Raw genomic sequence first — 21,316 nt, forward strand, 5'->3', positions numbered from 1 at the left:
ACCTTTAAGAGACCTTTCCCCTCTAAACTATAACAAAAAGTATGTCATTTCTATGACTGGGTTATAAAAAGCACAATCTCCCTCTGTCTCTTGAATCACTATAGATAACTTATCTCTTCTTATTTTGAGAACCTCCATCCCAGCATCTGGCACTATGTCCTTAATTGGTGCTGGTGAGTGAAGGAATGAATGGATGAATTATGAAAGCACTTAAGTCAGACCACAATGTGATCATTTATTCTAAACTAGGAGAGAAGAAATTACATCTGCAACATTAATAGGATTTATTTTCTTGGGAATTCCATTTCTCCCACCAAGCGTCTTTCTAGTAGTGATAGGGCAGTAGAGAATAGAATAAATTAAATTTTTTATGAAAAATGACTGAATTTATTGATTCAAATCAAGACCTCCATCTAAAGGCCTACCATGAAAAATGTAAACATTTATGTTACACAAAGAATTATACAAAAGAAATGACAAGAATATCCAAAGTAACAGTTTATTATAAGAGTTTTTCATGCAATTCAACATTCCATTAAGGCTAAAGTCAGGACCTTACAACTCTACTGATTTATTTATTTATTTTTAATTTAATTTTATTTTATTTGTGAACATACTATACAGAGGGGTTACAATTACATGGGCAGGATAATGCGTACATTTCTTACCAAGCATTGCAGCCTCCTCCTTTGGTTTACCCTTCACATCCCTTCCCAGCCTCCCCCCTCCCCCCCAATCCCAATCCTTCTCCTCCCCTCTTCCCCTCCCCCCCCCCACACCGACGTTGTAAAGCTCGTTTTGGACATGACAACTTGTACTTCTCATTGTTGCAACAGGTCCACCTGTATCCTTAAACAACTGGTTTTTCCCCATCTCCTCCACAAGTTATAAACTCTACTGATTTATAAGGGCACATGTCAGATTAGTTGATGTGCTCTCTGGGTTAACATGAATTGTCTCTTTACTAAAGATGCTGGGATTATGTGTCTCCTGCTATCCTGATCTAGTTTCCTTCCTGGAGTGGTGGAATGCAACAGGAAAACAAATACAGGCTGCTCTGCAGGATGAAGAGAACTACAAAAGGAAATGTGACTGAAAAGTGTAAAAGTGGCAACTTACCACAAGAGGGGGATCTACATTCAAGAGAGAGAAATTGGTCAGTGTGTGATCAGATGACTTCTCCATTTTTGAAGTTGAGGGTTGGGGGGTGGGGGAAAATACATCTTCATCTTTAGATTCACAGTTAAACACTCCCATAAAAGTAAGAAGTGACATTTTACAGAGCTCCAAGCCTCTTCAAGAGAGTAGAGAGTGGGGAAATGTATTAGCATTTCATTAAGTCTTCTTTCATCTACCCTGTCTGCTGTTCTGGATAAAGCCACTCCCTGTAGAGGTGGATTGAGAGACACTGAGGGCAACACTCAGTGTCATGTCCTGGTAGGAAAGATGAAAGACATTTGAACCAGAGCTACATGAGTTCCAATTCTGGCTCTGCCTACTGTTAGTTGTACAACATTTGAGTGATTTAATTTCTTTAAGCAAGAGCTGGGAGCTGGTGGTACATTCCTATAATACTTTGCAGGAGACTGAGGTCTAAGGATCCAAGTTTGAAGCCAGCCTAGGCAGAAAAGTCCCTGAGATTCTTATCTCTGATTAACCACCAAGAAACCAGAAGTAGAGTGCCAACTTTGAGTGAAAAAGTCAATCAAGAGCACAAGCCTGAGTATTGGCACACACACACAAAATTCCTTTAGCTCTGAGTTTACTCACCTTTAAGCTATAAAGTGATTAAATTTGTGATTAAATGAGATGTATTTAAATTGCTTATCCTAGTGTTTTACATACATGTGTTCAATAATTAAGTGCCATGATTATTGTTGTTTCCTTATTATTTAATTATATTGTCTCTAAGCAGGTAATTCTTAGTCTTTAATAATTCCAGATCAGGAATTGGATTTGTGTGTATGCATACATATATGTACATGTACAGATATATATTCATATATACATATATATGTGTGCATGACATATACATACATGTAATATTGTAAATATCAGGAATATGTATCAAATATATATACACATATAGAACTTATATATGTATATATAGGTAAATTTGTATATATATACATATATGCTGATTTGTTTTTTCTGTTTCACAGTAAAAATTTAGATAACCTGAGACACATTGTTCTTTTCAATGGTTAAATAAAGACAGAAAAAGCAAAACAAAATGAGTAAGTAGAAAAGGAGGTATCATACTAGGCATACAAATATGAAATAGACTCAAACAGCAAAAGTATTGAAAGGCCAGTTGACAGAAAAAGTATAGACTTTTTTTTCTTAACTGGGAAAGGTCAAGGGTAACATAAAATTCTTAATGTAAACAGAAGTAGCACAATTAACTCTTAGGAGGGACCATGCTACTTTACATCTATTATGTCAACTCAATGTACCTCAGATATTGACTTTAAGATACTCTGTAGAAAATACTCTTCCACAACTCACTAAGTCTTTCATAAGATGATTTAAAAATAGTCAGGAATTGGTGGGCTGCTTGAACTTGCATGGCTTACAAAGGCTTACGCGGGTTTGGTGGAAGATGGTACATCATTTAGTGGAAGATGGTTTGTGGTTTGAAGGACCCACACTTAAAAGGAAGTCCCAACATTCTGGAAATCATGAACGAATTTTCTCAACTTTATTGTTTAATTTCTTGGGCACCAGTTAGATTCTCTGGTATCCGGATAATTGGCGCTTCAGGCGGATTATATAGACCCCCAGACCCACAGTGCAGAGGGCAACCACGATGGCCCCAATCACAGGAAGCACAACTGTGTAGTCAGAAGAGCACTCGTTCACTAAGAGAGAAAACAAATACGAAACAACAGATGAGGTTTGGCAATGACAAGCCAGAAAATAGGCTAGACTAGGAAAAAATAATGTGTGAGCTTTGGAGTCAAAACAAATCTAATTTTGACTTTTCTTGACACCATTAATTTGCAGTGTGATTGGAGGCAGGTAATCAATCCTTCATAAAGTAAGCAGATAATTTATACAAAATGACAGACTGCTTAAATAAAATATTTGTCTTATGTTCTCAAAAGTTAATAATGTTCCAAACATTAATAGTAATTTTCTCAACATTGATAATAGCACTAATATATATTTTGTTGGTTGTGGGGCCTGAACTCTGGGCCTAGGTGTTGTCCCTTAGCTCTTCAGCTCAAGGCTAGTGCTTTACCACTTGAGCCAAGCACCACTTCTGGCTTTTTCTGCTTATGTGGTGCTGAGGAATCGAACCCAGGGCCTCATGCATGCAAGGCAAGCACTCTACCACTGAGCTACCTTCCCAGCCCCGGCATGAATATTTTTAGCCCAAGTTAGTGAGTGACCTTCAGAGCTGTTCTCTGAACAGGGGGAAGTGTCCCTATATCCCAAATGATCCTTCAGGGAACATGGGTTCTTTGTCCAATTATGAAATATTGCAAGGCTTAAACGTGGGGCCTGGGCACTGTTCCTGAGTTTTTTTTTGCTCAAGGCTTGTGCTCTGCCACTTGAGGCACACCTCTACTTCTAGCTTTGTGGTTGTTAATTAGAGATAAGAGTCTCATGGACTTTTCTGCCCAGGATGGCTTTGAACCACGATCCTCAGATCTCAACCTCCTGAGTAGCTGGGATTACAGGTATAAACCACTGGTGCAAGACTCAAAGGTTTTTAGCTAATTTTTTTTTTAAAAGACCATTTTTTTTTGTGAGAGCTTAAGAGTTTAGATTGCCCAAACTGGTTTTTCTTTATTTCACTAGAGAGCACTTAACTCAACTCATTTAAAATGAAATTTGGTTGGATCCGAAACTAGTCAATCTTTTAAAATAATTGCTTTTTATACCGGGCACCAGTGGCTCATGCCTGTAATCCTAGCTACTCAGGAGGCTGAGATCTGAGGATTGCAGTTCAAAGCCAGCCCAGGCAGGAAAGTCTGTGAGACTCTTATCTCCAATAAACCAATAGAAAACTGGAAGTGGTGCTGTAGCTCAAGTGGTAGAGTGCTTGCCTTGAGCTGAAGAGCTGAGGGACAGCGCCTAAGACCAGAGTTCAAGCCCCACAACCAACCAAAAAAATTGCTTTTTAAAGTGCCTTTAAAAATTATCCAAGTAGATTCACAAAGAGATTTCAACTTGACAGTGTATAAGTATAATGCATCTTGATTGATGACACCCATTTCATCATTCTTTCAACCCCCATCCATTTCGACTTCATCCATCCCTTCAAGTTACCTGATTCCATTTTCACGTATGTACATTGAATGCAATGAGTTTGCATATAATACAATGTATTTGCCCACCCTCCTTTCTCCATTTGTCTTCCCCTTCCCTCCCCTTGACCTCCTCCCTCTGACAAAATATGCTTCAGTTTCCTGGTATTCATTTTGTTAAACCATACTTTAGTTGTTTAAACAAACTATACCATTGGAATCCTCCCTTGCACATACAGTACTTTAATCAATTTGTTTGTGTATATGTTCATATGACCCTGTATATGTTTTCATATGTGTTTATAATTTAGATCTGTTCTACATATGAGAGAAAACATGGGCCCTTTGTTTCTCTGAGTCTGATACTTCACTTAACAGAACTGTTCTCAGGTTCATAATTTCCCTGCAAATGATATAATATTATTCTTCTTGATGAATAAGTAAAATATGCATATAATATATATTCACTATAGACAAGTTATGGAAATCTGGGCTGTTTCCATAATTTGGCTGTGGTTAATAGTGCAGCACTGACTATGGATGTATATCTTTACTGTATCCTGAATTATAATATTTTGAATAGATGTCTGAGTGATAACCCTGAATCATAGAATAGTTTTGTTTAGTTTTTTGAAGAATCTCCATAGTGGCAGCAGTAGTTTACATTCCCACCAACGATGTAATAGGATTTCTTTTTCCCCATATCCTTTCCAGCATTTGTTAAGAAACTCACCAATTTTGACTGGAAAAGGATGAAGGACATGGGGATAAAAAAATCTCAGTGCAAAAAAGGTCAAATACACAGAAAAATATATGTACATATGTTTCACTCATAGATATGAAAGTATATGTATATGAGCCAGTATGAAACTTTGTCCTAAACCAAGGATTACCACTAACTCACTCTTGTGTACCTGAAGTCCAAATAGCAGGCAGGGCATAGAGAATGACAATTAGAGATAATAGAAAAAAGGAACATTTATATAAGAAAGAAATTGTACTTGTAGTATAGTATATAATTTGGCAGTGGGCACTATTTTTCCTAATTTTCTCCACAGGCCTATATAAAACTTGCATGATGTCAGATATGTCCCTGAGTTAGACTTTTTGTACCAGTTCATCTCTGTGACTCAGTATGAACTTTCAACCCCATCTTCAAATATTTATGTTAAGGGAATTATTCAACTATATCTTCATTCCATTTTTCAGCTCTCTAAACAGGCACCAGCTGGCACTATGTCAGATGATCAGAATAACTTCTATTGCTAGTAACTTCTCTATAATGCTTTAAAAATCTGCAGTACATGTGATTGCTCCAATCAGTCTATGAAAATACTATACTTTCAGCATTATCTATTTTGCTCTTGTAGTTTCTGTACAGTATGTGATGGTGCTCTATTTATTTTCTTAGATGTGAATGCTCCTTTTAGCTTACATTTCATTTAACATCTTAACTATGTAACTTCTAGTTATATCAAATTAATTCTTATTAAGTGATTCTTAGCATAAAGAAAGTTTCAAGGACTTCTTTGTTTCTTGGCTTTTCTTAGTACTATTTTGTATCAACTGTGTTGGTTTCCAACTTTCTGCTATAAGCCAACTGTCCCCTTCTAAAATTCACAATTGAAATCTTAATCCCTAAGGACCAGAGAAAATGACTATATAGGAAATCAATGTCTCTAAAGAATGAAGTAAAATTAGCTCATGAGGGTTATCCACAACCCATCATGAATAGTCCTCATAAGAAGAGGATATTTAGACATTGATAGGCATATAGAGTAAAGACCATATAAAGACCTGGAACATTACAACCAAGGAGAGAAGCCTCAGAAGAAACCAATGATTCCAGTGTGCTGATCTTGGATTTCTAGACCTTGGAACTGTAAAATTAAGTTTCTGTTATTTAAGGACTTTTGTCTGCGGTACTTTGTTATGGTATTCCTAGCAAACCTCCCTTCTTTAATCAATTTAACTTCATACCATTCATTTTATTTTCTTTTCTCTTTTGTTGGTCATGGGGCTTGAACTCTGGGTCTGGGTGCTGTCCTTCAGGTTGTCAGCTCAAGGCGAGTGCTCTACCACTTGAGCCACAGAGCCACTTCCAGTTTCCTGGTTGTTTATTGGAGATGATAGTCTCATGGACTTTCCTGCCTGGATTGTCTTTGAACCATGATCCTCAGATTTCAGCCTCCTGAATAGTTAGGGTTACATGTGTGAGACACTGGTGCCCAGCTCATAGCATTCTTATAGTTATTTTCCTCCACACTGCTTTCATAGAAGACATGCATTTGTGTGTGTGTGTGTGTGTGTGTGTGTGTGTGTGTGTGTGTGTGTGTGTGTGTGTGTTTTAAATCTTGGCTTTTTTTTTTTTTGGTCGGTCATGGGGCTTGAACTCTGGGCCTGGGCGCTGTCCCTTAGCTCTTTAGCTCAAGGTGAGCACTCTACCACTGAAGCCACAGCACTACTTCCAGTTTTCTGGTGGTTAATTGGAGATAAGAGTCTCACAGACTTTCCTGCCCGGGCTGGCTTTGAACTGTGATCCTCAGATCTCAGCCCCCAGAGTAGCTAGGATTACAAGCGCGAGCCACCTGGGCCCAGTTTATCTTGGCTGTTCTTGAGCCTGACAGTCTAGAGATTCAATTTCCTGCCATACCTTTTTGGGAAAATTATGTTGATTTTTTTTCTCATTCTATCTGAGATCTGTCAAAGATTCTCTGTAAATCAATATTTGTATTCTATTCCTTTTTCGTAGCCTGGAAACTAGAGACAGCCTCTAGTTTGGGGTTAGGTCCCCAATTCACTTCCATCAGTCCCTGTGTTCACCATTTCTGGTCTTCTAAGAGCAATGTTCACATCCTCAGTCGGAGATGGAAGATGTGTACTCTGCTAGTTTGTTTACTCCAGACTTAAGATTGGCAGGGAGTCCACAGAGCTCTGCTCTGTCATTGTAGGCTTCTTAGGGTGAATATGTGTGTGATGGTGGGAGGAGGGTATGCCTGGGAACCTGGCTTGGCTGCTGTCCACTTACCACTGCAGAAAGTGAGAAGAGCTGTGAGGAAGGTACCACACTGAAGCCTCTGCTCTATGTAGTTACAAAATGTGAATCCAAATCAATTTTAAGGCTAATTTGTGGTGGTAGTAAGTATCAATAGTGCCCTCCAAAGAAATCACTGAAGAGCTGGCTGCTCGTGCCTCACACTCGTAACCCTACTTACCCAGGAGGCTGAGATCTGAGGATTGGGGTTTGAAACCAGCCCAGGCAGGAAAGTCTGTGAGAGCCTTATCTACAAGAAACTATTCAAAAAAGGCTGGAAGTCGTGCTGTGGTTCAAGTGGTAGAGCACAGGACACTGAAGGACAGCACCCAGGCCCAGAGTCCAAGTCCCAGTACCAGCACCAAAAGGAGAAGAGGAAGGAGGAGGAGTAGGAGGAAAAGAAGAAGAGGAGGAGGTAGAAGAAGAGGAGGAGAAAGAAAGAAATCACTGAAGATAGTAGAAAAGAAAATTAAAATGACATGAACAACCTTATTCCTCTACTGCTGAGGTTTCCATCAGCTCTGGGAGACTTCCACATAATAGAAAAACTACTGTAGTCATTCTGCACATGGCCAGTGGTTTGGTAATTAACACCTCAACGCTCTGCACTGTAGAAGTTTTCAAGTGCCCTTAACACTGCACACATGAGAACCCAGAGCAGGTGTGTATCTGAGGGAGGAGGAGGAAAGAGTTCACATCTCTCCAGAGCCAAGCTCTCACTGTGAGATCTGAGTTTCTTTGCAGAGCATGGGGGTCCTCACACCCACATTTCCATCAGTGGCAACTGTGTTTTCAGGGGGAAATAGGCATTTCCTGATACTCTGATGTCTTCAGGGGCTCTTAGCATTCTCTTGAGCTGCCGAGTGTCCTCCAGATCCCCTCACTTCTAAGGAAATGGAGAGAGCTAAAGTGCTGCTAAAGAACGTCTGTACATGTCTAGATAAGCAGTAGAGTTGTTGACAAATCTCATAAGTTGCCTGTTAAAAATAATGAATGACATCGTTGGAAAATATAGAAAAGAAAACAAAGTTTCCTATGAGTAAAATCAGATAAGAACATTGAAGAAGCTGGGGCCAGGGGCTCATGTTTGTAACCTTAGCTACTCAGGAGGCTGAGTTTGAAGCCATCCCCAACCAGGAATACTGAAACTTTGATCTCCAATTAAACAGCAAAAAGGTGGAGTTGTGGCTCAAGAGGGAGATTGGTAACTTTGAGAAAAAACAAAAAAGCTAAGGGACAGCACCACAGTCCTGAGTTCAAGCCCCAGTATCAGCACAAAAACAAATATGCAAAAAAGAGAAAAAAAATCTAAAAGTGGATTATGCTTCCTTTTCCAGAGAAAATGATATCCCAGTTCTCATATTTAAGCTGGCAGTGTAATAAAAATAAACACGAATAGCATCCTAAGCCATATTTTAATAGAATATGTTCCTCCAACTACTCATTACACCCAATCTGGAATTTACTGAATTACAATTTTGTGGTTTGTGAAATAGGAATGAGAGACCCAGTCTGGGCAGGTCTTCCTCTTGTTGCTTACCTACATCCCCTTCTGCAATGGTCCAAATCAACACATTTTTCAAGGACAGAATGGCATTAAAGAAAAACAAGAAAAAATGTCAAGAAAACAGACAACAAATGAGGTTGAAGGAATTAGGAACTAGCATTTATTGAGCCTTTGATTTGTTTGCCAAAAAATTAGTATATGCTTTACATTACAAAAGAAATACTAGCAGTATCCTAATAATAATAATAATAATAATAATATATTACAATAGCATATAATCTTTAAAAAATGATAGCATGTGAAGGCTATGTAGAATTTGAGTAAGAATTTGAGCAAATCCAAATCATTTCATGATATAGTTTGAAATGAATTCAGGGGCTGGGACGGTGGCTCAGTGGTAGAGCGCTTGCCTTGCATGCATGAGGCCCTGGGTTCGATTCCTCAGCACCACATAAGCAAAAAGAAAAAAAAGCCGGAAGTGGCGCTGTGGCTCAAGTGGTAGAGTGCTAGCCTTGAGCTGAAGAGCTGAGGGATAGCACCCAGGCCCAGAGTTCAGGCCCCATGACCGGACCCCCCCCCCCCCAAAAAAAAAACCAAAAAAACAAACAAAATGAATTGAGTTTTCTAGAGTAATATTCAAAAGAACACTACATAGTAATATATATATATGAAACCAGGCACGGGTGGTTCATTCATGCCTGTAATCCTAGCTACTCAAGAGGATGAGAGCTGATGATCACAGCTCGAAGCCAGTCTGGGCAGAAAAGTTTGTGAGACACTTGCCTCCAATTATCCAGCAAAATCTTGGCAGTGAAAGTGTGGCCCAAGTGGTAGAGCACCAGCCTTGAGTGGAAAAAGACAGTGCCCAACCCCTGAATTCAAGCCCTAGTACTAGAACATGTATGTACACAAAGAAAGATCAATAGAGTCTAAAAAATGGTTTCCTTATGGTTCTCCCTGTGGGCTTTACTCTCTCCTTCTCACAAGCACCCCATTCACGTCTCTTCCTTTGCCCCAAATTCTCATAACAGTCCTGTTTATGCTTATGAGGAAGATGGCATCCAAGGCAGTGGGTCACAGACGCCCCCCCCCCTCACTCAGCCTACATAAGGAAATGGGTGGGATCTGCAGCTCACAGACCAGATGGTTCTGTGGTGGGGAGCTCTGGGGCCTCCCCAGTTTAGGGTAGATATGCCGATCAGTTAACTAGAGAGGTCAGTCCTTTCACTTCTGGTTGAATATGAATCTAGAATGCCAAAAGCCTTAACCTCACACATCCTGAAGATGGCAGTGCTTTACACGCGTTCATATCCCCTCCTGGGACTCTTTCTGGCCACCAGATATGCTGTTAGCAAAATGACAAGCAGAACTGCGATACTCAGGCCCATGGCCACAGGGATTTCTCTCCTGTTTTTGTCACTGAAGCATTCATTCTCTGTAATTGAAGTCAGAGTAACAGGTGTTACAGGCTGGCCACACACGCTAGGAAATGATACTGCATCTGTCTGCCTCAGTTTAGGAGACAAGGAAACTGGGGTGGGTAGAGGAAGGGGTCTGCTGCCTCAGACCACAAATGGGTGAAAATGGGGGAGGAAAAGGGTCCAGATAGTGGGTCTCAAACGGGTTGGGCTCTTAGAGAGTATTCAATCACAGATCTCTAGGTTACATGCCTGAAAATTTGTGATCCAAAAGGGTCTATGGTGGGTCTGGGGATTTTGATTCTCTTCTGGCTCTGTTCTTAAACTCCAGAAACCACGTCTCGGAGCCCAAGTTTTCTATTCAAACTGCTGCTTTTTTTAAAATTATGAAAATACTGTATAGAGGGGTTACAATTACATGGGCAAGATAATGAGTACATTTCTTATCAAGCATTGTTGTTGCCTCCTCCTTTGTTTTCCCTTCCCATCCCTTCCCATTTTCTCTCCCTCCCCCTTCCCCCCCCCTCCCCGCCGGCCCCAGCCAAAGTTGTAATGTTCGTTTTTGACATAACAACTTGTACATCTCATTGTTGCAATGGGTCCACCTGTATCCCTATTTAAACGATTTGTTTTTTCCCTTCCCCTCCACAAATTATACCGACATCAAATACAGTGAAAGCAGGGGTTATACCGTGGGGGAGGGGCTACTGGCAGAGCACCAGTGACTCACACCTGCCATCTTAGCTACTCAGGAGGCTGAGATCTGAGAATCCTGGTTCAAAGCCAGCCTAAACAGACAAATCTGAGAGACTCTTATCCTCAATTAACCAGCAAAAAAGGAAGTGGGAGTATGGCTCATGTGGTAGAGCACCAGCCTTGAGTGGGAAAGTCAAGCCAGACTGCAAGGTTCTGAGTTCAAATTCCAGTACTGGTACACAATAAAGAAAGAAAGGGGCTACTGGGACAGCCTGATGTCCCTTGGATGATAGGGGAAAATAAAAGGCATAGTAAATAAGTAAATAAAGGCAAGCCCCATGGAGGAGTTGTGAACGCAATTAGAAACCATTCCCTTGGACAAAGCTGAGCTTTTACACTTGCTGGATTCCTCTCTAAGTTCTTTGATTTACAATGTCACCATTGTAGTTATTACAAATGAGGGAAAACATGCAGACTGTTTCTTTAGGTCTGGCTTACTTCACTAACTATAATTCCATTTCCTGATGAATGGGCCAGTGCCATTCTTTCTTATGGAAGCACAGAATTCCATTGTGTACCATATTTTCTTGATCCATTTATCCACTGCAGGGTATCTGGGTTGATTCTATATCTTAGCTATGGTTAATAATGCTGCAAGGAACATAATTGTGTTGGTGGCATTAATGAGGGCCAGTTTGAATCCAATGGATAATAAAAGACAATTAATTACACTGGGAAATGATTAATTAAACAGCATTCACACACTGAAAACAAATGAGGATATTCTTAGGAGAGGATCACAATGGCTCAATAGCTATGTGCATATGACAATATACAATGATGCTTATTGAAATGAACTCCAAGAAATGGAAATGAGGATTTCTATTGTACTATTTGCAGTTATTTCTTTTTTCTTTCTTTTTTTCCTCCTTTGGTTTATTCTCTGTTGTCACTGTTTTTTTTATTTATGTACCTTTTATCTTGTATATAAGTGTGTCCTATTTGGGGATGGGGAGGGGAATCACAGAAATGGTAGGATAAAGGGTGAGACAATTCAGCAGTGATAGTTACTAGACACTATGTTGTAAATAAGCTTTACAACTTGGGGGGAGGATGAGGAGGAGAAGTGGGATAAAATGAGAGAGGTGGTAACACTGTTCAAAAAGAATATACTCATTACCTTATTTATGTAACTGTAACCCCTCTGTGCATCATCTTTACAATAAAATTTAAATTAAAAATAATTTCCCCATTGGCCAGAGCTTCTCTAACACATCACTCTCCACCAACACTTTCACCTTTCGCTGAGATTCCAGAACCTTGCTCAAACATGTTTAATACAATTTATTGCACAGTGGCATGCTCCTTGTTACCATCTACTCTTACTGGTAAAGATATAGTTTACAAGCTGGCTGTGCATGGCTCACACTTGTAATTATAACTACTCAGAAGGCTGAGTATCTAAGGCTAGATGTTCTAAAGCTAGCCTAGGCAGGCTAGTATGAGACTCTTATCTCCCTTACCCAGTAAAAAACTGGAAATGGAACTGTGGAGCAAGTGGTAGAGTACCAGCCTTGAGTGAAAATGCTTAGGTGAAAATGTCCAGGTCTTGAGTTTCAGCCTCAGTACCAACACACACAAACAGCACAGCTTAAGAGTGATAGAGTGATTTGTTTTCTTCCCATCTGATTAGTAAAATCATGGAATATGGAGCTGAGCTGAAGCAGTTAGCATGAAGTAAACAAGAGAAGTAAGTCCTTTGACAGAAAGATTGGCAGGGCTTTGTGAGCAAAGGGTGACAAGGATAGACAGGGCTAAGTGATAACTGAGGTCTCTTGTTTGGGGACTTTCCAATGAAAGGGGTGTGTGTGTGTGTGTGTGTGTGTGTGTGTGTGTGTGTGTGTGTGTGTGTGTGTGTGTGTGTGTGTGTGTGTGTGTGCGTGCGCTGGCACTATTGAGATGTGAACTCAGGGCCTCTAGCTCTTGCTTGGCTTTTTTGCTCAAGTCTGGCACTCTACCACACTCTACCACTTGAACTGTACCTCCACTTCTGGCTTTTTACTGGTTAATTGGAAATAGTCTCCAGGATTTGTCTGCTCCAAACCACAATTTTCAGATCTCAGCCTACTGAGTAGCTAGGCACACTCCATTAATGGTGATTTTTTTTGTTTTTAGGAAACAAGATAAAAATAAAGCTTTTCTTCATCTACTTGTGAATACTAATAGTAGCTTACTGCCACCTGCCTACTTCCTATTTCACAAAAGGTTTTTTTTTGTTGTTGTTGTGGGGCCTGAACTCTGGGCCTTGGCATTGTCCCTCAGCTCTTCAGCTCAAGGCTAGCGCTCTACCACTTGAGCCACAGTGCCACTTCCGGCTTTATTTCTGCTTATGTGGTGCTGAGGAATCAAACCCAGGGCCTCATGCATGCAAGGCAAACTCTCTACCACTGAGCCACCTTCCCAGCCCCACAAAAGATTTGATGGGAAAATAAGCTAGTATGTGCCTCATTTTAAGATCACATGATTCATCTCAGAGGTTTTTCAAACCTTCATCATGAATTTTCAAAGGAATAAATACTTTCCAACATTAGAAGCTTTGAGACCTGCTGATGAAGTCGGTCTTAATACTAAATCTTAATAGTGAGCCTGAATGCTGTGGCAAAGGCCCAAATTAAACAAAAGCAGCATCTATAGACACAGGAACCCCCCAACAAAAACCAGGGATTCAAGGCAAAGCAGCAGCTGACTCCTCTGCCAACTGTTTCCACTAGGTCAGGAAAGTTTTCTGCTAGACACATCTTTAATTTTACAATGAAAGCCAGAGTGAAATCTGATTCTCAGTATGGATATTTAACATAAGGCTAAGCTTCTAGCTAAATCAACTTTGGATAGTTGAGAAACACTTAAAATATTTTTGAGTTTTGAGAGCCTGTTTTAGAAATCGAAGTTCATGGCCCTCCTGAGAAGATGTAGAAGTCCTTATAATGCTGTTTTCCTGGCAGACAAGAAAGGACTTTTCTGGAAAGTCACCCTGCTCTGTACCTGGCCCTTATCCAAAGACCAAGGTCCCTCATGGGCATCATCAGGCCAGCCCTGCCTTTTGAAGTCAACCCCAAAGCAGCAATCAGGTGGAAATGAGTGTTGACTCTTTCGAAATGCTGTCAGATTCAACAATTTATAAATGAGTGGATCCAATAGAATTGATTTCTTTCTTGAGTTATTGTGTCTGGCTCCTTTCCCTCTGCAGGTGGGAAGGATTCTATTCTGAAATCTTAAGTCACTAATTCTTAGGATCTTTAAAGTATTCTCTGAACATACACAAATTCCCCACTGCTCATCGGCATGTATAGGCAAGGTCACCAATGGTGGTTTCTGACTGTTGAACTGAGAACTATGGGTTTTGGTTAGATGAAGAGATCAGACACAGGAGACTGTGCCAAGGGGGCTGAGGAGTCTGTCTTTGAGGTGTGGGGGTGCCACACTGTTCTAGAAAGCATCTGCTTCCTGCCCCTTGACACCTTCAAACCAAACACAGCTTGGAGCTACCCCCGAATCTCAAAGCTTCTGTTTGTGACTTCATGAGCCTTTAACTTACCATTTCCAAAGCCATCTCCTTCAAAGTCGAAGGCCTGAAGTTGGAGATTCATTGTCTTCAGTCGCAGCTGGGTTGACAGCTGGAGGCTTTGTTCACTCACACACTTGAAGGAATGCCCCACCGCAGTTTCAAAAATCACAGCACGTTTCATCCCCTGGTACGTTTCCTCTGAAGAGAAAAAGTAAAATGTGGATGTATAGGAATCCTGATGCTATTCACCAAACTGCTGTTCGGCTGCCCTGAGGGCTTCCTGAAGGAAGTAGCTTGCCGAGCCTCTCCGTTAGTGCTTGGGATTGCTTCTGACCTTATTACCAATTGTGAGTACAGATTCACGTGAGTTCCCATACTGTGTGCTTCCTTCCAGAGTGCATACTCCATCCAACAAGTCAGGTGCTATCACTTTGAATAATTATGTGGTTTTGTTTTTATTTTTTATTTTATTTTTTGGTGCTGGTACTGGGGCTTGAACTCGGGGACGCATGCTCTCACTTGGATTTTTTTTTTTTCTTTCAACCAGTGCTTACTCTACCACTTGAGCCACACCTCCACTTCAGGCTTTTTGCTAGTTAATTGGAGATGAGATTCTCATGGATTTGTCTGCATGGGCTGGCCTCAAACCAAGATCCTCAGATCTCAGCTTCCTGACTAGCTTATAGTGTAGGCATGAGCCACCAGCACCTGGCCCCACTTTGGATAATTATGAATCGTCAATGCCCAATGCAGGCAGGGCTCAGCAACTATATTTTGTAGTGAATATATTTTTTCTGAGAGAATGAATTGCACTATCCACCACAAATCTGTTAAAAAGTCATTAAATTTGTTACTATTCTGATCGTGTGCTCTCTGACATAAGCAAATCTCATCTATGAGAAGGTAGAGAAATGGAAGCACACAGTAATAAATATTCCCTCCCTCCTACCAAAGTTTAATTGCTGGATGCCTCCTCCATTCTGTTTCTTTTTTGTTTGTTTTTTGGTTGGTCATGGGGCTTGAACTCTGGGCTTGGGCGCTGTCCCTGCTCTCTTCAGCTCAAGGCAAGCGCTCTACTGCTTGAGCCACAGCACCACTTCCAGTTTTCTAGTGGTTTATTGGAGATAAGAGTCTCATGAACTTTCCTGCCTGGGCTGGCTTTGAACCAAGATCCTCAGATCTCAACCTCCTGAGTAGCTAGGACTACAGGCATGAGCCACCAGTGCCTGGCTTCCATTCTGTTTCTTGAATGCACTAGGCACCAGTGGTTCCTGTCTGTAACGCAAGCTACTCAGGAGACTGATCTAAGGATCTCAGGTCAAAGCCAGTCCAGACAGACAAATCCAAGAGACTTATCTCTAATTAATCACTAAAAAGCAGGAAGTGAAGGCATGGCTCAAGTAATAAAATGGCTGCCTTGAGCAAAACTAAGAATGAATATGATGCTCTGAGTTCAAACCCCTATCAGCACGCACACACACACACACACACAAAGCACAAAGCAGCATCAAAGATTAGCTGATCCAATGAAATGAAAAATGAGCTAGCCAGATACACATTGCCATTGATGGTCAAAAAGCTGTTCTCTGAGGACTAACCTGGATTTGAGACGGTCAAATAGGCTCCCACTTCACTGATGTAATATGAATTTTCTTCCTATAAAATACCAGCATGATAAAGTTTAGATACTCTCCATTTTAATGTTATGCTCATGGCCTACACATTTTTTTTTACTGACAATTTCAACTATTAAATGCTTGCTATGGGGAAGAATTAGGGTATAGAACCACAGTTGTGCTTGAAATAAAAAAAAAACACATGTCACACAAAATATTCAAAATAAGTAATACCTTATCCCTGTCTCTAAATTCCTCTATTGTTTACTTGTTGCAATAAATGAAATTCCATCAGTATAATTTGAGTCCCTTCATGAACCATATTTCTTTATTGTATCCCAAAGGTTCTGAATGTTGTGTTTTTATTTTCATTCTGTTACTCCAAGAACCTTTTGATTTCTTTTTTTTTGTTGTTTCAAAGACTTAATCACATGTTGGTCAGTCCCTGTATGTTTAAATATTTATTAGTTGTTATTGTGTGTGTGTGTGTGTGTGTGTGTGTGTGTGTGTGTATTTTACCAGTCCTGGGGCTTGAACTCAGGGCTGGGGTACTGTCTCTGAGCTTCATTTGTTCAAGTCTAGAACTCTACCACTAGAGTCACAGCTCCATTTCTGGCCTTTTCAGTTTATGTGGTTCTGAGGAATTGAACCCAGGGCTTCGTGCATGCTAGGCAAGCACTACACCACTAAGCTACATTCCTAGCTTATTAGTTTTAATTCCACTATGGTCTGATAGAACATAGGGAAATATTTTAATTGTTTTTACATTTGCTAATACTGACTTTCTGTCCTGGAACAAGATCTATTTTTTTAGAAAGTTCCATGGGTTTCTGAGAAGAATATGTACTGAGTAGCTAGCTACTAGGTATTCTATAGATGTCTGTCAAGTCCATTTGGTCTATGGTGTCCAAGTTTCCTTGTTAAAATATAAGTTCATCTGGAGGGTAGAGGGGTTGGAGGGCCACACATGAGCCTTTATAAGTAAATAACATCAAGATGTGGTGGTTCTTAACCTGAGGCTACTTGGATAGAATGAATGGAGTTCACAAATCCTCTGGGGGAAAATAATGAATATAAAACCAGATGTGCATTTTTCTGGGTAGGATGTTATTTACTCTGGAGAGATTAGTAAATCCATGTTTCTAAACTGTTTAAGTTGGGTCACCAGGGGGGATTCTAAGGAGAAACCATTTACCACAGAACAAGACCCATTTTGAAACACAAAGCAGTGTCCTGCATTTTATCTAGAGATTGTCCTTTTGGAAAAAACAAACCAAATCAACTACAAAATACCCCTTTAACCTCTTGAATGATAGGGGACATAAACCCTTCAAGGGAATTAAATTGGGGGAAAGCCGGAAGTGGCACTGTGGCTCAAGTGGTAGAGCGCTAGCCTTGAGCTGAAGAGCTAAGGGGCAGTGCCCAGGCCCAGAGTACAGGCCCCATAACCAACAACAACAACAAAAAAGAGCAAATAGAAGAGAGAATTTCTTTTCTTTCTTTCTTTTTTTCTTCTTTTGTTTTCTCTTTTGTTCATGCTGGATATTGAATCCAGGGCTATAGTGGTCCTTCTTCTTCTTCCTTCTCCTCTTCTTCTTCCTCCTCTTCCTTCTCTTACTCTTCCTCCTCATCTCCTCTTCCTCCTCCTTCTCTTTTTCTTCCATTGTATTGATCACTTAATTTCAGGAAATCTTTCTACCAGTTTATAGTCCAAAAATATAGTCTTTTTTGGGGGGGGGGTCCGGTTGTGGGGCCTGAACTCTGGGCGCTGTCCCTCAGCTCTTCAGCTCAAGGCTAGCACTCTACCACTTGAGTTACAACGCCACTTCCGGCTTTTTTCTTTTTGCTTATGTGGTGCTGAGAAATCGAACCCAGGGCCTCAAGCATGCAAGGCAAGCGCTCTACCACTGAGCCACCTTCCCAGCCCCTAAAAATATAGTCTTGAAATTGAGTCTCTGTCCCTAGAGCTTAGCCTCTGTTAAAGTTAAGCAAAAAAAAATTCCCTCAAATTTTAGTGGTCTCATGCATGCTAAATACACACTCTATACCTGAGCAACACACCCAGCCTATTTCTGTTTTTTAAGTTTGATGATCTACAGCATTCTCACAAGAAAGATGTATAAAAAAAAGAGTAACTAAAATTATAATCTGAAATCAAATTAGTTATAGAACTTTAAATCTAGTTACAAAAGGAATTTAACAATAATAATCTATACCATGGTAGAGTCCATGTTATATTATTTATGGATGAAATGGTGATTCATTGCACAATGCAACATGCTTTTGTAAGGAGGGGCTTTGCTCTAGATACACTGAACTCTAGATCATCTAATTCACTGATTTCACCTATCACAGACTGGTTAACCTTGTGTGAGGCACTGTAGCAGGCATTTCCATATTTAATCCTCCCAACTATGAGAGGAGACATAGGTTCAGTGACTTACCCAATGTCACAGTGTAAAGAGGTGACAGGGGAAGATGTGAGCTCTAGTTGCCTGTCCCTCAGTCCCGGATATATATCTTTTATATACCTTCTATGTTAGGATTGTTTCCAGGTCCTGGAAGGGGACTAAACTAGGCTGTCCTTCTTCAAGGCATTCAGTCTTGGCAGTTTTGAAGGGAATTTGAATAATATGCTCAGGCCATGCATATGCTTTAGGGAAAACCAGCCGCGACTCAGTCTCTTTTTGGGTTACTTTCACATACCATTTTTTGAGGGATATTACTTAATTGGGTTTCCATTTAGCATAAAAAAAGACCTGAACCTTAGGGCCCACAGTCAGGGTTACAAGACCCCTGCTCCATCCAAAAATTAAAAGGAAGCCATCAAAGCATTTGAAGCAGGGTTTTGTGTTTGGGAATTGCTTAGGGTGTAGTGTGAGATTGATTTAAAGGGCATCGGTACAGACCAAGGCCACTCAGCCTCTCAGAGGCCTCCTGGCATCTTCCCTTTCCTCTAACAGCTCCCTGATCTTCTGCACCTATGAAAATCTGGCATTTCTATGAGAATGTCACAGTTGACAAAGTGTATCCGAATATTTGCTATGAGAGGTTGGCAAAACTATAGATGTGGAACTGGTAGATTAAGAGTAAACTCCGGACAGAATTCCAGAAGGATGTCCTAAAACAAACAGGGCAGGAAAGAAGTGAGGAGATGAGGGTATATTTATCTTGAACTTGAAGGGTCTGAAGAACTGTAAGTATGCCACCCTAATCAAATAAGACAGACAGGGAAAGGTTTTCAGGTCTTAAAAAAGATGAAACTAACCTGGACACTAGTGGCTCACATCTATCTATAAGTTTAGCTATTCCAGATGGCTGAGATCTGAAGACTGAGGTTTGAAGCTAGCCTGGACGGGAAAGTCCATGAGACTCTTATCTCTAATTTACTAGCCAAAAGCCAGGAGTGAAGCTGTGGCTCAGGTAGTAGAGCACCATTCTTGAACAGAGTAAAGCCAAGGTACAGTGCCTACACCCTGAGTTCCAGCACCAGTACCAGCACAATAGCTAGCTAGCTAGCTAGAGCTGATAAAAATGAGACAGGAAACTATCCTTCTCCTCACACCCTCTCCCCCCACCTCCTGCCATGACAGACCAAATATTATACTCAGCACCTTTATATTCTCCCAGAAACCTAACAAATTGTTATAGCAAACCTCTTGTTTGAGGTGGAGGGAACTTTGAAATACAGTTTGTGAAGCCACTACAGATGCTAGCCAGGAAAAGGAGCATGTCTGGGGACAGTTTCTCTCAATTTCTAGTTACAGGCTTAGAGAGAAGTCCACCAGACTTAACACTAAGAATATTTCCATAATGACCTTCTGAGGAAGGAAAGCATTTAGCTGTTTCTATGGAGACTGCATTGGCTATGGAGAAGAGGGGCGGGACAATATGAAGCAGGGAAGCTTTGGGATAGGATGGCCCACAGGTCTGATTGTTGCTTCTGTGCTTGTTGGGACTAAAGCAGGATGTGGCGCATCTCTAAGGAGATAATGAGAGAACTTTGGCCATGGTTTTAACATACATTCAGGAATGCAAAACAATGTTGTTGGTTTGACCTGCAACTGCTAACTGGCTAGTCTCCTTCATCTCTCCTCTTCTTCATCTTGCTGCCCTTGTAATCCTGGGAACTATAGCTTTGGGTCTTTTGTTGTTCCCCTTCTGCCTAACTCATTGTTAAGGTCTGTGAAAGAGCAGTGGATTTTTTTTTGACATGAAGCATGGTTGAGCTGAAGACAGCTGAGAAGAGGCAGCTTCAGAAGTGTTCTTCCCTCCCTGATTACCTAGAGGCAAGACATAGATTGGTACATTCATCACCTCCTCTCCTGTCCATCAGGAAGGACAGAAATTAGTCATTGGAGACATTGGAGACCCCTGTCTTCTGGAGAAATCACACCAGAGATTCCACTTTCAATCCTATTAATTAACCCTCACCTACCATTAGTTTCCCCACATATTTGCTTTCCTGAACTCTTTACCTCTGTAAGCCAAAGGCTGCTTTCTTTGTCTTGCTACTTTTCCAAAATCTATTGCTTTTTGTTGAAGCTGTCACAGAAGCTGAGTTCTAAGTCATTGCTTCAAACCACCTTTCATGGAGGTTTCTCCCAAGTAATGTGTGCTGTACACATTTGCTTGTCTTCTCTTATGAATCTGTGTTTTGTTATAGGAATCTGCTCCATAAGTTGGGGACAGACTTGTGAGGGTTGGGAAAAATTGTATTTCTTCCACAGTAGGTTGAAACTTGGTTGAAGCCAAGTGCTGGTGATACATGTCTGTAAGCTACTTAGGAGGTTGAGATCTGAGGAACACTGTTCAAAGTCCACCTGGGCAGGAAAGTCTGTGAGACGCTTATCTCCACTTAGCTAGCAAAAAATCTGGAAGTAAATCTATGGCTTTACTATGCTAACTTTGTGTTCAAGCCTTATACTAGCACAAACAAACAAACAACAAAAGTAAAATGAAGTAAAGAGCTCATTTCTCTTTTAGAAAAATCTAGGTGGTTTTTTTTCTTGCCTGGCTATTTTTACACAATATATCTGTTAAGGCAGAAGCACAGAATCAAGGTCCTATAGGCTAAATCTGGCCCTCAGCTGAGTTTTATTTGGCTAGCATGATGTTCAAATTTTAAAACATGTTACTAACATTTAAAATAATGTACTTTTCTGAAGACATTGGATTTCTGACTTCGCTTGAATAATCACACAAACAATTTGGAAACACTAGC

The 21,316-nt window shown here is 40.6% G+C and overlaps 1 protein-coding gene across 2 annotated transcripts in view; it reads right to left on the reverse strand.

The window, feature by feature from the left end:
- Window positions 1-782: 782 nt before the first annotated feature.
- The window catches only part of Lamp3 (lysosomal associated membrane protein 3), a 36,788-nt gene continuing 16,254 nt past the window's right edge, over window positions 783-21,316 (reverse strand). The window contains exons 4-6 of one of the 2 annotated variants that reach the window (XM_070029673.1): window positions 16,075-16,132; window positions 14,507-14,674; window positions 783-2,861 (exon numbers count right to left, since the gene is read on the reverse strand). In XM_070029673.1, the coding sequence (XP_069885774.1) occupies window positions 2,728-2,861; window positions 14,507-14,674; window positions 16,075-16,132 (360 nt within the window). In that variant the 3' untranslated portion in view covers window positions 783-2,727. Of the gene's footprint in view, window positions 2,862-9,398; window positions 10,233-14,506; window positions 14,675-16,074; window positions 16,133-21,316 lie in introns of those variants that run through there. The other variant, XM_070029672.1, reaches the window with a different exon arrangement.

The sequence above is a fragment of the Dipodomys merriami genome, unplaced genomic scaffold (genome assembly GCF_024711535.1).
Source record: "Dipodomys merriami isolate MVZ:Mamm:240054 unplaced genomic scaffold, mDipMer1.0.p SCAF_2, whole genome shotgun sequence".
Lineage (NCBI taxonomy): Eukaryota > Metazoa > Chordata > Mammalia > Rodentia > Heteromyidae > Dipodomys > Dipodomys merriami.